Source organism: Lupinus angustifolius, chromosome LG07 (assembly GCF_001865875.1).
Source record: "Lupinus angustifolius cultivar Tanjil chromosome LG07, LupAngTanjil_v1.0, whole genome shotgun sequence".
Classification (NCBI taxonomy): Eukaryota; Viridiplantae; Streptophyta; class Magnoliopsida; order Fabales; family Fabaceae; genus Lupinus; species Lupinus angustifolius.
Window position 1 is genome coordinate 2,516,806 of NC_032015.1, and position 16,506 is coordinate 2,533,311.

Consider the following 16,506-nt stretch of genomic DNA (forward strand, 5'->3'; position numbering starts at 1 on the left):
ATAATAATAATCTAAAACACAAATTATATAAAACAAGTTTATTTGATTAGTATATATTAATAAGCAGAGTTTGAAGTGAAGTGGAAGTTGGAGAGTAATTTTTGGGAATTTGGGGACTTGGATGAGAGGTAATTAATTTATAAATTACTTTAATATCTATGTATAGTTCATACTAAAAATTTATATAATTATTATATTATCTAATATTCATTTAAATTAATAATTTTTTGAAAAGTAAAAAATGGATAATGATTAAATAAGAATGATATAGTTGACAATTCATACCCAGCAGTTACATACATTTTTTCTTCTCCTCTTTATAAATTAAAGATTCTACCAAATTGTTAAAATTTCCCTTTAATTACTGGTACCTACTACATTGTAGTAGGAGTAATAACTAATAAATTACCATTGTTAAACTTCACCCTCTTCAATTAATTTCTTTCACCACAATATTTCATCTTCTCCATACTCATTTCTCTCTCTCTTCTTTCTACTCCTTCCTTCAACAAAAAGCCACGCAGTTATTTGTTCAACGCGCTAAAATACACAACTACACATAAAATAATGCACATGATGATTCTCACGTTCCTCATTCTTGGGACCCTTTTCTTGGATCCGGCTCCTCCTTCTCTCTCCTCACTGTAAAAAACAACCAATTGTTCACAAAAAATCATTTCTTTATCGTTTTTTTTATACCCCAAGAAAAAAAATCCCTTTTTTTCTCTTCTTTTTTTCCATTAGAAGCCAAGCCATGACCGAAGTGCTTCATTCCCCAGCATCCCATTTTTCTTCTTCCTCCTCCGATGGCATTCTCTCTCCTCCACCTCCTCCACCTCCTTCTGTAGTGGTGGAAGGTTTTTCTACGGTCACTGACTGTGACAGAGTGGAAGTAACAGACAACAATGAGAAGGGTTCAGGGGAAGAAGAAGAGGTGTCCCTTTTGGCCATTCTTGTGACCCTTTTCAGGAAATCATTGATTGCTTGTAACAGTGTTGATAGGAGTGAGCTCTGTGCTATGGAGATTGGATGGCCCACTAACGTGCGCCATGTTGCGCATGTTACCTTTGATAGATTCAATGGTTTCTTGGGTTTGCCTGTTGAATTTGAACCTGAAGTCCCTAGAAGGCCTCCTAGTGCCAGGTACTTGCATTCTTCTGTTGCCACCTCATCACATTGTTCATTTTTTTTCTCATTTTAATTCCAATTTCATTTTCAGCATGATGATTAAATATGAACGGTGAATGACGCAATGACAGTATATAAAACTCATATACAGTCAATTCATACATTTTTACTCTCTTAAAATATATCATTTGTCATTAGTACTGTAACATTAAGTTTCTTTAGAATTTAGATATAGCATGTGGATTTTCCATAACCTGTTTAAGTCTTTAAATTGTTCTTTTGGAAAAATTATTTAGTTATCATGTGCTTCAGAATAATAATAGCATATTAACATTACAATTATGGACATGTTAAAAGGATTTTGATCACTTTTGCTGAGTTATTACATGCAAGTTTCCATATGAATATATTTGTCACTGTTTATGTATATAAATTATTGAAAATTTCAAACTTTGTCAACCATGTACAATATTTTGAGTCAGTTGTATTTATCATGATTAATGATGTTAGCTGTATGTATTTATCATGTGTAGGTAAGTGGGTTTGTGTGTTAATGCCACTTGGAACTTGTTTGACCTGAAAGTTTAAACCAGTACATTGTTCTTTCTTTTGGAAAGAACTATTAACTTACTGGTCATTGATTTGGTATTATTTATCAAGTGCTCTGGATAACATTACAATTATAGCCATGTCAAAAGGGTTTTGATCACTTTTGCTGAGTTACATTACTTGCAATTTTCTATATGACTATATATATTTTTATCACTGTATATGTATATAAAATTCTTGTAATTTTCAAAGCTGTACAATATTTGTAGTTAGTTGAATTTATCATGATAACATATGTTAGTGCTATTTATCATGATGGTCATTTTTTGTTTATTTCGTCTGAAATCCTTTTCGTAACCTGATGTGTGATTTTTGGTGTATTATTTTTTGTTTTGATTTTCACATGTATGTAGTGCTACTGTTTTTGGAGTTTCAACCGAATCCATGCAATTATCATACGACACAAGAGGGAACAGTGTGCCAACAATTCTGTTACTTATGCAAAGGCGCTTGTATGCCCAAGGAGGGTTACAGGTTGATCACCTAGATATTTCTCAGCTTTTCTTCTTATTCTCTCAATTTCTCTTGCAATTGACTTTAACTACTTGACACAATTTGAGACGAGCCAAAAAACAAAATAAAAAAGACAGTGTTGCTTTATAATACACTACTCCATAGAGACTAGGCTATCACTTCATTTTACAAATGACTACTTGTAGGTTCCTACTTGGTTAAACAGTTGATTTTTTACATGCAGGCAGAGGGGATTTTCAGAATTAATGCAGACAATACTCATGATGAATATATTAGGGAACAATTAAATAGGGGACTGGTCCCAGATAACATTGATGTACATTCTTTGGCTGGACTTATTAAGGTATAACAACGGAAGGATACATGTTCCATGCTACAAAATAGTGATGCTATTTGTGACTACTGTTTATTCTTGTAACTAAATACTCATACTCATTTTACACTATATATGTTCATTTGAGTTGATACTCTTGTACTTTTTCAAGGCTTGGTTTAGGGAACTCCCTACCGGTGTTCTGGATTCTTTATCGCCAGAGCATGTAATGCAATGCCAGACTGAAGAGAATTGTGCTGAACTAGCGAGGCAACTGCCTCACACTGAAGCTTCCCTCTTGGACTGGGCTATCAATTTGATGGCTGATGTAGTCCAACACGAACATCTGAATAAGATGAATGCACGCAACATCGCCATGGTTTTTGCACCAAACATGACTCGGGTTAGTTCTACAAAAAATTTAATTCGCAGGGACTTGCAAGAACAAAAGTATACAATGCATACTATATTAGTCCTATTATATTTCTACCTTCTACACTTTATTAAATTGCCTTTGGAAATGTTGGACGTCCAATTGAAGTCTTGTTCACTAAAGTAGTATTTTCTGCACTATTTATTTGTTTTGAATAGATCATGTATATTAGTATACGGATAAAGCTGTAAAGGCTTTAGTGATTCATTTTACGCCTTGACAAATCACATATATGATCTAACTGATGGTTGGTTTCGGTCATATAATTTTGGTGTTTCGGATTGCAGATGGCAGACCCTATGACAGCATTGATGTATGCAGTTCAAGTGATGAACTTTTTGAAGACACTTATATTAAGAACACTGCGACAAAGAAAAGATTTTGTGGTAGAACCATCTCCTGGATTTTGTTCAGAGCCTTTTGATGACAATGAAGACCATAGTGACCTTTTTTACTCCTTCCAGCAAGATGCAGCCACCGAAAATGAAGAGGGCGGGGAAACTTTTGTTTCTGAGAAAGCTGTATCAGAATGTTCCCCTGAATCCCTCCAAAACATAAATTCAACTGAAGGAGAGTGCGGCAGTTTGGTGAGCTCCTATGAGGATCTACTTTGGAATGAAGATTTGCATTGCGAGTTTCCGCTGAAAGGAAAGGTTGAGAAGAGTAAGACTGGCCAACCAGGTAGTTCAAGTACTATAAAGGGATTACAGAAAACCAAAGGGCAGCAACCTGTAACACATGGAACAATGGCTGTTGAAAAGGGTATTAGCAATCTGAGCCTCATAGATTCAAGATCAGAGCGGATAGAAGCCTGGCGGTAAAAGAAGCACCTTCTTTCTGGATTGGAAATTGGTTCTGACATTGTGGCACTGTAATTGTAAGTTTTTTGCTTCTGAAGTGTTGCAACTTGCAAGGACAAGTTTATGAAGTGGTTCAGTTTTTTCTTTTATTTCCTCAGTTTGTTTAACTTGTCTGGTTTCAAGAATGACACAGTGATTACACTAACTTTGTAATGAAATCTCATTTACCATGTGTGTTCTCATAGTTATTCCAGAATGATCCTTGTCAAAAAAAGTTATTCCAGAATGATCATTCTTCTGCCACTGTTACATTGTTCAAATTAATCACTTCTAGGTCCTTACTCTAACAATTTGGTCTCCTTCCAATGGATGGCTGCTACAATAGGTTTGTCAAAATCTTCCATTAACTGCTATCATGATGATATTATATGCTAATTAATACAAGTTTTAGGTAGTTGGAGATTTTGAGGGTGTATGTGGTAGTAGAAGGACCTTAATATCAACTTAGAGAAATCTAAAAAGAAAATCTAAAAATGTATGTTTGTCACTTCCACAAAATGTTCACAAATTTGAGAACATTGGTGACAAATTTCCTGAAAATCTGGTATATCTATTTAGATATAGTTTTGTAGGGAAATAGATATTCTCATGTGAAATTTTTACATGATAAGGTTTGTTAGACCTGTTTGCGATAAAGTCTTCACACATCAGACATGAGAAGAGTGATGAATCATAAGGTTTGTTGAACTAAATCCTTAAGGCAATTTGAGTATACACACATGAACTTACCCAAAAAAAAATCATGAGATATAGGTAAAAAGGGACTTAAATGGTTGAGCCCTCTTAAAATTTGAGACCAGTTGTTAATGTCTGTGTCTAACTCTTCTACCATGTAATCTTATAATGTGAAAATTTCCCCTAAAAAATTATGTTGTCATCTTTTTAGCAAGAGTCAGGACTTACAATAAATTACCACTATTGAGTCAACAGATAATTAAGTAGATTTGATCATACATATAAATGTATCTAAAAAAAACCCAAGCTCTAAGAAAGTTGAAAGAAAAAAAAAATGTATAAAAGAAAGAACCATTTTGGAGCAGGGCAAACATAAAGGAAGAAAGTGAATATTCCTCATGCTCTTTCCAGCAATGTTAAATTACAAGTGGTAGTGGTATGGTCAGGGTCTATTCTATTCTGTAGCCTTATCCTATATTGCACAAAGCAACATGGGTGCATGCTGCATAATAGATTTATCAATATATATATATATATATATCCACTTGGAACTTGTTTGACCTGAAAGTTTAAACCAGTACATTGTTCTTTCTTTTGGAAAGAACTATTAACTTACTGGTCATTGATTTGGTATTATTTATCAAGTGCTCTGGATAACATTACAATTATAGCCATGTCAAAAGGGTTTTGATCACTTTTGCTGAGTTACATTACTTGCAATTTTCTATATGACTATATATATTTTTATCACTGTATATGTATATAAAATTCTTGTAATTTTCAAAGCTGTACAATATTTGTAGTTAGTTGAATTTATCATGATAACATATGTTAGTGCTATTTATCATGATGGTCATTTTTTGTTTATTTCGTCTGAAATCCTTTTCGTAACCTGATGTGTGATTTTTGGTGTATTATTTTTTGTTTTGATTTTCACATGTATGTAGTGCTACTGTTTTTGGAGTTTCAACCGAATCCATGCAATTATCATACGACACAAGAGGGAACAGTGTGCCAACAATTCTGTTACTTATGCAAAGGCGCTTGTATGCCCAAGGAGGGTTACAGGTTGATCACCTAGATATTTCTCAGCTTTTCTTCTTATTCTCTCAATTTCTCTTGCAATTGACTTTAACTACTTGACACAATTTGAGACGAGCCAAAAAACAAAATAAAAAAGACAGTGTTGCTTTATAATACACTACTCCATAGAGACTAGGCTATCACTTCATTTTACAAATGACTACTTGTAGGTTCCTACTTGGTTAAACAGTTGATTTTTTACATGCAGGCAGAGGGGATTTTCAGAATTAATGCAGACAATACTCATGATGAATATATTAGGGAACAATTAAATAGGGGACTGGTCCCAGATAACATTGATGTACATTCTTTGGCTGGACTTATTAAGGTATAACAACGGAAGGATACATGTTCCATGCTACAAAATAGTGATGCTATTTGTGACTACTGTTTATTCTTGTAACTAAATACTCATACTCATTTTACACTATATATGTTCATTTGAGTTGATACTCTTGTACTTTTTCAAGGCTTGGTTTAGGGAACTCCCTACCGGTGTTCTGGATTCTTTATCGCCAGAGCATGTAATGCAATGCCAGACTGAAGAGAATTGTGCTGAACTAGCGAGGCAACTGCCTCACACTGAAGCTTCCCTCTTGGACTGGGCTATCAATTTGATGGCTGATGTAGTCCAACACGAACATCTGAATAAGATGAATGCACGCAACATCGCCATGGTTTTTGCACCAAACATGACTCGGGTTAGTTCTACAAAAAATTTAATTCGCAGGGACTTGCAAGAACAAAAGTATACAATGCATACTATATTAGTCCTATTATATTTCTACCTTCTACACTTTATTAAATTGCCTTTGGAAATGTTGGACGTCCAATTGAAGTCTTGTTCACTAAAGTAGTATTTTCTGCACTATTTATTTGTTTTGAATAGATCATGTATATTAGTATACGGATAAAGCTGTAAAGGCTTTAGTGATTCATTTTACGCCTTGACAAATCACATATATGATCTAACTGATGGTTGGTTTCGGTCATATAATTTTGGTGTTTCGGATTGCAGATGGCAGACCCTATGACAGCATTGATGTATGCAGTTCAAGTGATGAACTTTTTGAAGACACTTATATTAAGAACACTGCGACAAAGAAAAGATTTTGTGGTAGAACCATCTCCTGGATTTTGTTCAGAGCCTTTTGATGACAATGAAGACCATAGTGACCTTTTTTACTCCTTCCAGCAAGATGCAGCCACCGAAAATGAAGAGGGCGGGGAAACTTTTGTTTCTGAGAAAGCTGTATCAGAATGTTCCCCTGAATCCCTCCAAAACATAAATTCAACTGAAGGAGAGTGCGGCAGTTTGGTGAGCTCCTATGAGGATCTACTTTGGAATGAAGATTTGCATTGCGAGTTTCCGCTGAAAGGAAAGGTTGAGAAGAGTAAGACTGGCCAACCAGGTAGTTCAAGTACTATAAAGGGATTACAGAAAACCAAAGGGCAGCAACCTGTAACACATGGAACAATGGCTGTTGAAAAGGGTATTAGCAATCTGAGCCTCATAGATTCAAGATCAGAGCGGATAGAAGCCTGGCGGTAAAAGAAGCACCTTCTTTCTGGATTGGAAATTGGTTCTGACATTGTGGCACTGTAATTGTAAGTTTTTTGCTTCTGAAGTGTTGCAACTTGCAAGGACAAGTTTATGAAGTGGTTCAGTTTTTTCTTTTATTTCCTCAGTTTGTTTAACTTGTCTGGTTTCAAGAATGACACAGTGATTACACTAACTTTGTAATGAAATCTCATTTACCATGTGTGTTCTCATAGTTATTCCAGAATGATCCTTGTCAAAAAAAGTTATTCCAGAATGATCATTCTTCTGCCACTGTTACATTGTTCAAATTAATCACTTCTAGGTCCTTACTCTAACAATTTGGTCTCCTTCCAATGGATGGCTGCTACAATAGGTTTGTCAAAATCTTCCATTAACTGCTATCATGATGATATTATATGCTAATTAATACAAGTTTTAGGTAGTTGGAGATTTTGAGGGTGTATGTGGTAGTAGAAGGACCTTAATATCAACTTAGAGAAATCTAAAAAGAAAATCTAAAAATGTATGTTTGTCACTTCCACAAAATGTTCACAAATTTGAGAACATTGGTGACAAATTTCCTGAAAATCTGGTATATCTATTTAGATATAGTTTTGTAGGGAAATAGATATTCTCATGTGAAATTTTTACATGATAAGGTTTGTTAGACCTGTTTGCGATAAAGTCTTCACACATCAGACATGAGAAGAGTGATGAATCATAAGGTTTGTTGAACTAAATCCTTAAGGCAATTTGAGTATACACACATGAACTTACCCAAAAAAAAATCATGAGATATAGGTAAAAAGGGACTTAAATGGTTGAGCCCTCTTAAAATTTGAGACCAGTTGTTAATGTCTGTGTCTAACTCTTCTACCATGTAATCTTATAATGTGAAAATTTCCCCTAAAAAATTATGTTGTCATCTTTTTAGCAAGAGTCAGGACTTACAATAAATTACCACTATTGAGTCAACAGATAATTAAGTAGATTTGATCATACATATAAATGTATCTAAAAAAAACCCAAGCTCTAAGAAAGTTGAAAGAAAAAAAAAATGTATAAAAGAAAGAACCATTTTGGAGCAGGGCAAACATAAAGGAAGAAAGTGAATATTCCTCATGCTCTTTCCAGCAATGTTAAATTACAAGTGGTAGTGGTATGGTCAGGGTCTATTCTATTCTGTAGCCTTATCCTATATTGCACAAAGCAACATGGGTGCATGCTGCATAATAGATTTATCAATATATATATATATATATATATCTTAAGGACAAGATTTAAGATTTGTTGGTACAATTAACCTTTTCACAATGCAAACATGGTATTTTAGGAAGTGCTTAATCATCAAGTGTCACAAGACAAAGCACATAAGAATGCCACTTGTGAGGTTTGTGGCTGTATTTGTACTAGTCTTTGCTGTTCACATCAGAATACTATGGACGGCACTATGACACTATTGAATGCTTAAAAATTTTCCCTTCACATTACTATAAAAGTTGTGGTCCCTTTTAGTCCCATCTTTGTTTGCATATATAAGCAAAGCTCATGATTATGCACATTTTTATGTATTTTAGCTATAACCCTACAAGGTTAAGCATTTTTTTCATGTCTTCTCATGTTTAGATAGTTGTGGATGCTATTGAATTGAAATTTGTGATGTGTATACTTGAAGATATGAATCATTTGAAAAAATAAACAGAATTGTTTCATTGCAAATACCTTACAAGATTAATTTGGAATTTGGGTTGACCCTAGTTGGTTCAGAGAAATTAAACATAAATTGATACCCACTCAAAGTATGTGCCTTCAACTCCATTACGACCACTTATGAATCTTTTTTTAGATTAGATTTAGTTTCTCAAATCTCAGGTTGAAATATCCATTAACCCAAAAAATCACAACATTGAAGCATTTATCCATTAGGGAGTCGATATTAACCCAAATAGTTAATTACATAAAATTGAAGATGAATATTCGCAATCTTATTTTTATGTAAGTATAAACATTGTTTTTAAAGATTTGAATATATCATTTAGAAGACAACAAGCTTTTTGTTACATTATACCAAAAGTGGATGTAGGAGCAATTTGTGTATTATACCAAAAAATGGATCTCTGTTTTAGAAAGTATCAATCCGTGAAGTCATTACCATGACTATAGAATAAAGGTAATTTTAGGTTGGATGCCTTTTCAAAAGAGAAATATTGAGTGAGGAGGGGACCTAGATTTTTTTAATTTTATTGTTCATCAAAGAGGGGACCTAGTCCACTTTGAAATCTTCAAAAAAGATTGTGAGGATCCAACTCATATGGTCTATATACTGTATGAAATAAATCATAAGTCTCACCATACTAATTACTAAACTTTATATACATTTATGGCCACCAAATCCTAACAATGCTAACTAAGAGTGTAACCACCCATTCATATATACTCCCACATCATAGGATATAAAGATACCAAATATCATAGCCAACTACATAATATCATCTTCCTCTTGATTTTTTCTTACCATGCTATTTTCTTGCATCTTCTTCCAATTTCTCTCTTGTGCCTAACTACCAAAAGTTGAAACTTGAATACCCTTTCTTTTTTCTCTTTCTTTCTTTAGACAGAATACTGCTATAGAAAAACCATGTCAACCTGTAGAAGCCTTCAACACATATTTGAAAATCCATTGCCTGAAAATCCAACACTTCTTGAATCCCTCTCATGGAACAAAATCAAACCATTAAAACCCATTGACCATTCCTCCTCCTTCACTGAGATATTTGGTGAACTTCATTTCAAGGAGAGCCCTGAAACATCACCACCCTCTTCATGTTCTTGTCCATTATTGACAAAGATTTCTGACACCAACCAAACCCCATTTTCAGCCTATGTTCCAAGCACTCCAATAACAAACCACACCAATATTGTTAGTCACAGAAAAAGTAGTGATAGCTTTACATCATTGAACTCTGAAAGTTTGCATCTTTGCACTGAGGGTCTTGGTTCTGAAAGTTCTGATGGTGTTGAAGACTTGAAGGGTGGGATAAATGAATGGTGGCAAACTCAGAAAGAGAAAGAGGGTGGTGATGTCAATAACAATAAGCATTCTTATGGAGAATGCAGGACAAGGTCGAAGGTGAATGGTGAGTACCCTCCTCCTATTTCATGCATAGGAAGGAGTGGAAAGCCATGGGTTAGTTTCAGGTCTTATAGGAACAATGGAAGGTTTATCCTTAGAGGAATAAGGATACCTTCACAGGAACTTCTGCATGCCCATAGAGAAGATGGAAGGTTGATGCTGCACTTTGTTGAGCCTGATGAAGAGTTTCAAGAGGAAGAAGAATATGATGATGATGTAGAACATGAAAGTGTAGGTGAGGATGGAGAAGAAATTAAGGGAAAAGAAAATGAAAACTGTGTAAAAGAATTCAATGAAGAAAAAGAGATTGATATCTAAGCTATTTGATGTAAAAAGGTAGAGAGTTTGTGGCTTGTTCTTCGCAAGGATTTATAAAAGCAATAAAAAAGTATATTAATATACCGATATCACTTCTTACCCTCGCCTCTATACTTGTATATTCACTTGAACTAAACAGAAAATTGGACAAGATCTATTGTCCCAAACTATGCCTAAAACCAATGGAAACATATCATATGAAAAATCGAATTTTGGTTGTTCTTGGAGATCCTTGTCCAGTCTATTCATCTCAGGTTCAGTTTGTTTGCTTATATTAACCTCAAAACAACAGTTTCGATTCAAATGGTAGAGGTTTCTATTAAAGAAAAGAATCACAAAAACAAGTATCGTACAGACAAAGTTATGGAATGCATAAATTAGTAAAGACAAGAACACCGGCCACATTTGTATGAGTGCGTGCAAACCGCAACAAAACAAGTTCAGTACTCGGTATTCGGTAGTCTTCCATGAGAAACTCTCACAAATATGTTTTGTGTTTCTCACCTTATTCTCTCTTCAAATAGTCTCCCATAATGTAAAATGTATTAGCATGTAGAAGCTTATAAGGTAGTGTCTGGCTCCCACGATCTTACAAGTTTATGAAGGAATACGCTGTTTGAGGGCTGTAAAGTATGCAGAGAATCGGAATTAATTAACCATTTTCAGATTCACCACCCTTTAGTTCGAGCTTCTAAGGCACAGCACAACAATATTTAACTTTTATCCAATAATGCTATCCATATGATGCTACCGTTATCAAGTAAATCAAATATCTCGAAATTCTCTTCATCACCATCTCACCATGGCAATGAAGGGGCCATGCAAATGACCAATCACGTGAGATTTGAACAACTAGTGAAAACAAAATTTCATGTTTCTCATGCTAAGTATCCAATATAGGTCACATAAAACATAAAAAGTAATTAATGTAATGGGATAGAAACAGAGTTTGGTGTGTTATTATTTATTTCTATGCAACTGCTGTAACCAAAACCAAAATGAGAACATGCACCATCAAATCTCTAATCCTGCACTTCTTCTGGCTTCTTTGCAGTGCCTTTAAGGTACCACCCCAAAGCACCGAGAATTGTAATAGTACCAGCTAAAACTCCATAATTCCGGTTCTTGTCAGTTGAAACTTTGGGAGCTGATGTGTTTGTATATGCTGAACCACTTGGTTTGGCACCAGCTACTGAACCCCCTGAGCCTGCAGCTGCCGTTGCTTCTGGTTGAGGGCCCTAAATTATAATTAATATTTACCCATAAGTTCGAAGTGTAACAAGTTACAGAAACATAGTCACATACACAACAAGTGACTCTTCAATACAGAAAACTGACAAGTCTGTCACATTCAGTATGAACAGGAGCTGGCAGAGTATCATGAAAATCAACAGTATATGTCCTTCAGCTAAGCAGATTAAGTGAGCACTGAGCAAGAATAAAATGGAAACAACATTTTTTTATTTTGAACCATTCAAAGTAACCCCAAAGGTTAGTTGAAAAAAAGAAATAAAGAGAAACGGAACTTCTAGATTCAATAGTCAAAGCATAATAGCTATGTGAATTAGCAAGTAGAATGATAATACTTCGGGGGAATAACTCAGTTTTTCCTTTCTTTTGTTAATTTGTGACAAGAAAATTATTTGTCAATTAGCCCATTGTTTCAAGCTTCCATTTTACCAAGCACCAATTGCTGAAAAGGATATCATTCCTTTCTCCTGTCACCCATAATCAGATCTCATTCTGCATTAATCACTTCATGTCACCAAGCGTCACCCAGGGACAAATCGGAGCTAATTGACAAGAGACCCCAACCCCTACCCCCACTAAATGCAGCAACTCTATAATTTATGGAATCTCCATACACCACAAAAACATACTTCGGCACAAACACAGCAATCAAGTTCCATAACTATGGGCTAGGACTGTTGTAAGCATGCACTCTTGGCGATGGAGGCAGTAGATTAATTATGGATTTCATTCCAAAATCAAAATGTTGCACGTTATTCAACCAACATTCACATTCACTCTATTTGTTAGGGAACTGTTCCACCAAGTAGAGATGAGAAGATGAATGGTAGGTCTACTTGTTATATCATCAGACTATACAAGGAATTCATTCATTCTGAATCGACTACATTTGTAGCACAATTTTTATTTTATTCGTGTAATGGCTAGCTGAGGACATCTGTTGTTGGTTTAGACACTTCATGCCCGTGACGTTAAAATTTAAACTGAATCTATTACAGGCACAATTTAAATTTCAAACAAAGTGGAGGTGTGTTGAAGTAATATTTTACAAGAGATGTTACAGGCTCAGTAACAGGTTTCCTCATAGGTTGAAATAATTTATTGATCATCTACATACATCTACCCTCCCATATCCCACTAGGTGAAAGCCTTGTACAGTGGATAACAACCATGACAGAATAATTTTTTATCTAAAAAATAACATAATCAATAGGTTAGGAAAATAAGACATTTGTCTTTAGCATTTTTGAATTTCTTTTATGGATTATAAATGGAAAAAAGGCCATTCCTAGAACTTTTCTGCAAACCAGACCTATAATGCATCCTACCCATCTATTTGCAACTGACATTAAACTGGTCAAAATCGTCAATAAAAAACATTAAGAAAAATGAGTTGTTGAGACAATATAAATAAAAAACCAGTTCATAGGCCAAGAACTATCAAAAAGTTCATCATACATGTTATGAAAGATTAAAAATAATAAGAGGGTCAGATTTGTGGACATACCTTGCGAGCAAGCTTCTCCAACTTCTCTTGCTCAGCTTTCTGCAATATGAAAAATAAGTAAGCACACAATAAAGGTGCTATCAACATGCATAAACCTTTACTGAAACAGAGACTTAAATGATGAAAGCATTTAAAATATTATGTTTGCATTAAAATTCCTTCATACCAAATCTTTGTTAGCTCAGTTCAAATGAAACTTTTCAACCTCTTTTATACAAATAAAATGAATGTTATATAATGATACTCGCTGGCCTTAAATACAAAGAAAGCCCCAAAACTATGATTGGCACAATAGTAGTGCATCATATGGAAGCATGATAAAGGGCGAGGAAAATGCCAAGGATCCACTTCTGAATACTGCATTTATCAAGCAATTTACTTCAACCCATAGCAGGATAAAGTCAAACAAGAGCAGCTTTTGATGTTACCTTGAAATAGGCATTTTCTGCAGCCTTTTCCTCCTCGCCAAGTACTTTGCCAGTTCCACTGCTAAATAGCCTTCTAGATGCAAATCTTGCTGCCACACGTGTTGCCATTGCAGATAATCTTTGTTAATCTGTAAATGAAAAGAAGATGAATGTTAAGGTTATTTACATGTATGACACAAGAATAACAGCATCTGAGATACCAGAGCCCTATCTCGTACGTTGCCAACATTTGACCAAGGTTAGTTTGGGAGTTGTATTTTGGAGGGGAAGGAAGGGAAGGCTTGTGAGCCATGAAATACACTTGTGAGATAACTCCCAACTCTCAAGCCTTCCCTTTCCCTCCAAAATCCAACTTACAAACTAAGCCTAAGAGTCCGTTTGCGAGTTGGTTTATTAAGGGATGGGAAAAGTTTTGGAACCATGAAATACACTTGACAGATTCTGAAGCTCGTTTCCATTCATTTCCCTCCAAAATTCAACTCACAAACCGACCATGTTTTGGAAGGAAATGAAGAGAAAGGCTCGGGTACACTTGAGATGACTCTGAAACCTCCTTTACCCTCCAAAAACAAACTCGCAAACCTAACACCCAACACTCACTGTAGTGGGTAAGCAGACAACCATAAAGGAGTTGAAGAGGGCAAAATCTCAGGTCTCAGATTATGTGCATAATAACAAGAATGCCAAAAGGCATTGTTTAGATCTCATCAAGCTTTTCAAGAAACTGGATTCCATTAGCCACACACTCTTGATTTTCAACTATAATATAGTATAACTTTTTTCTTCAATTTTTTGTTTGGCATATGCATCAGAAATGAATTAGCACCAATAACAATATAAAATTTGCAGTAAATTGAAGGGTGGAAAATCACCCCTATGAAAAGTGGTGAATTATATGATTGTAACGAAACCCTAAGAAATGCGCAACCTAACAGAATGAAAGAGTTACCGATTGAATGAATGAATAATGTGAATACTGAAACTAGGTTATGCATTGCATTTCTTCATAAAATTATTAGATGGAGATGTGAAATTAAACCAAAATCCGATTACAAAGGGAAATGAAATATCGTGAACTAAATTTAAATAATTTATTTTCAGCGATGGAGAAAAAATATAGAAAGAGATAAGAAGAAAAAGAATCACCAGATGAATCGGTTGAGTTTGTGCGAAGCAAAAGCAGCTGCGTGTCTTGTTCTTCTTCTTCAGGGGGAGAGGGTTTTAATACGGCACCGTTTAGAATTGATTCCACTTTTCTTTTCAATAAATGTTTGGGCCTATTTTTCTAGCGAAAATGCCTAGTTTTTTTATTTTATTAAAGAAGGGTAATAAAAGCAAGGTTTTATTATATTGAGGGGTTAAAAAATAAATATTTAAATAACCAACTTATATTTCCAATCTTTTTTTATCACTTTTATATAATTGTTTATCCATAGTTGATGGAGATTTGATGACTTCTAAAAAAAGTTTTATAATTTAATTGATTTTGTTAACTTATTTATTATTTCATCACCAGTATTCTTATGAATCGAACATCGATTATTGATTATATATAATATGTGTAATCCAACCTAGATTTTATATTACAAGAATTGTATTTTGAGGCAGTAGATATGCTTAAATATTGTATGAGTATCCAAAAGGATTGGTCAAGTAGTAAACAGATTAAATTTTAAGGAATCTTTATCAATATGTATGAATTCAAGTTCTTGGAAATGGAAGGATATAATGCTATACCATAAAAATAAGATATCTTCCTTGTATCATAAAAGTATGCCTTAAGTTGATTTTATTGTTTTATCATTAAGGATTCCACCAGCCAATCCGATCTAACGCTTGTATCCAACTATTTGTGAAAGTTCAGGTTGATATAAAAGTGCCCTATTTCATTGTTAAATATTTACTCTTCGAAATGTATTTTTGGTTTTTGATTTTTTAACTGTATGAAAAAATTGAAATTCTTCCCTAATTTTTTTAAAATTGTAACTAGAAATGACAATAAAAACTGAACTTGTGGGTATTTACTCGAACCGAATCCGAATTTAACGGAGGAAATCCAATTTGATTGAGTTTGGGTTCAAGTTTTCCTCGGTTTAATTTTTGGATTCGGGTTTGGTAGAGCATAGATCCTAACTCGAATCCGCCCTGAAGTAATGTAATTCAATTTAAAATTAAAATTTCTATCATGTGTCCATTGTTTTTAATTTATAATCTTACTGTATATACTATTGGATACTCAAACATAAAAGAAATGAAATAATACTAGAGAAAATAGAAATGCTAGAGAAAAATGAAACGAAAATGATATTATACTTTACTTAATACATTTATAATTTTCGGGTTTTTTGAATTCGGGTTACTCGAAACCCGACGTGTTCAGGGATTGTATCTTTATTTTCAACCACGTTGAATTCGAGTTCGGGTTTTGAATTTTGGGGTTGAGTTTGAGTATATGCAAACTCACCCCGTTGCCATTCCTAGTTGTAACACTCGACTTTTTGCCTTTAATCATGATCATGTAGAAAAATATTATATATCCTAAAAAATTATGTCTCTATATTCCAAATCAATTATATTTTTATCTAGTAATATAAATAAAATATTTTTGAGTTTAATTATTTTTTTAATTAAGTGTAGTTTTTTTTGGTTGTTACATGAATAAGACACTAAAAATGTGTTAAGTGATATTCATTTCCAAACATATAGTCTTGACGTTAAATATGGTATGTGTATTTGATATTTATAATTAAC

The 16,506-nt window shown here is 34.1% G+C and overlaps 4 protein-coding genes across 4 annotated transcripts; 3 read left to right on the forward strand and 1 right to left on the reverse strand.

Moving 5' to 3' along the window:
- LOC109351724 (rho GTPase-activating protein 5-like) lies at positions 430–3,987 on the forward strand. The gene is made up of 5 exons (XM_019593299.1): positions 430–1,143; positions 2,091–2,211; positions 2,435–2,554; positions 2,697–2,927; positions 3,245–3,987. Exons 1-5 carry the CDS (start codon positions 755–757, stop codon positions 3,776–3,778), a joined length of 1,395 nt encoding a protein of 464 aa, XP_019448844.1. The 5' UTR covers positions 430–754; the 3' UTR covers positions 3,779–3,987.
- On the forward strand, positions 5,414–7,336 carry LOC109352204 (rho GTPase-activating protein 1-like). Its single transcript, XM_019594077.1, has 4 exons — positions 5,414–5,560; positions 5,784–5,903; positions 6,046–6,276; positions 6,594–7,336. The coding sequence occupies exons 1-4, from the start codon at positions 5,471–5,473 to the stop codon at positions 7,125–7,127; spliced, it is 975 nt and encodes a 324-aa protein (XP_019449622.1). The 5' UTR covers positions 5,414–5,470; the 3' UTR covers positions 7,128–7,336.
- Positions 9,460–10,731, forward strand: LOC109352657 (protein FANTASTIC FOUR 3-like). The gene is made up of 2 exons (XM_019594810.1): positions 9,460–10,594; positions 10,641–10,731. Exon 1 carries the CDS (start codon positions 9,757–9,759, stop codon positions 10,567–10,569), a length of 813 nt encoding a protein of 270 aa, XP_019450355.1. The 5' UTR covers positions 9,460–9,756; the 3' UTR covers positions 10,570–10,594; positions 10,641–10,731.
- LOC109351725 (uncharacterized protein At2g27730, mitochondrial-like) lies at positions 11,329–15,018 on the reverse strand. The gene is made up of 4 exons (XM_019593300.1): positions 14,902–15,018; positions 13,756–13,883; positions 13,328–13,366; positions 11,329–11,807 (listed from the first exon to the last, which is right to left on the reverse strand). Exons 2-4 carry the CDS (start codon positions 13,861–13,863, stop codon positions 11,592–11,594), a joined length of 363 nt encoding a protein of 120 aa, XP_019448845.1. The 5' UTR covers positions 13,864–13,883; positions 14,902–15,018; the 3' UTR covers positions 11,329–11,591.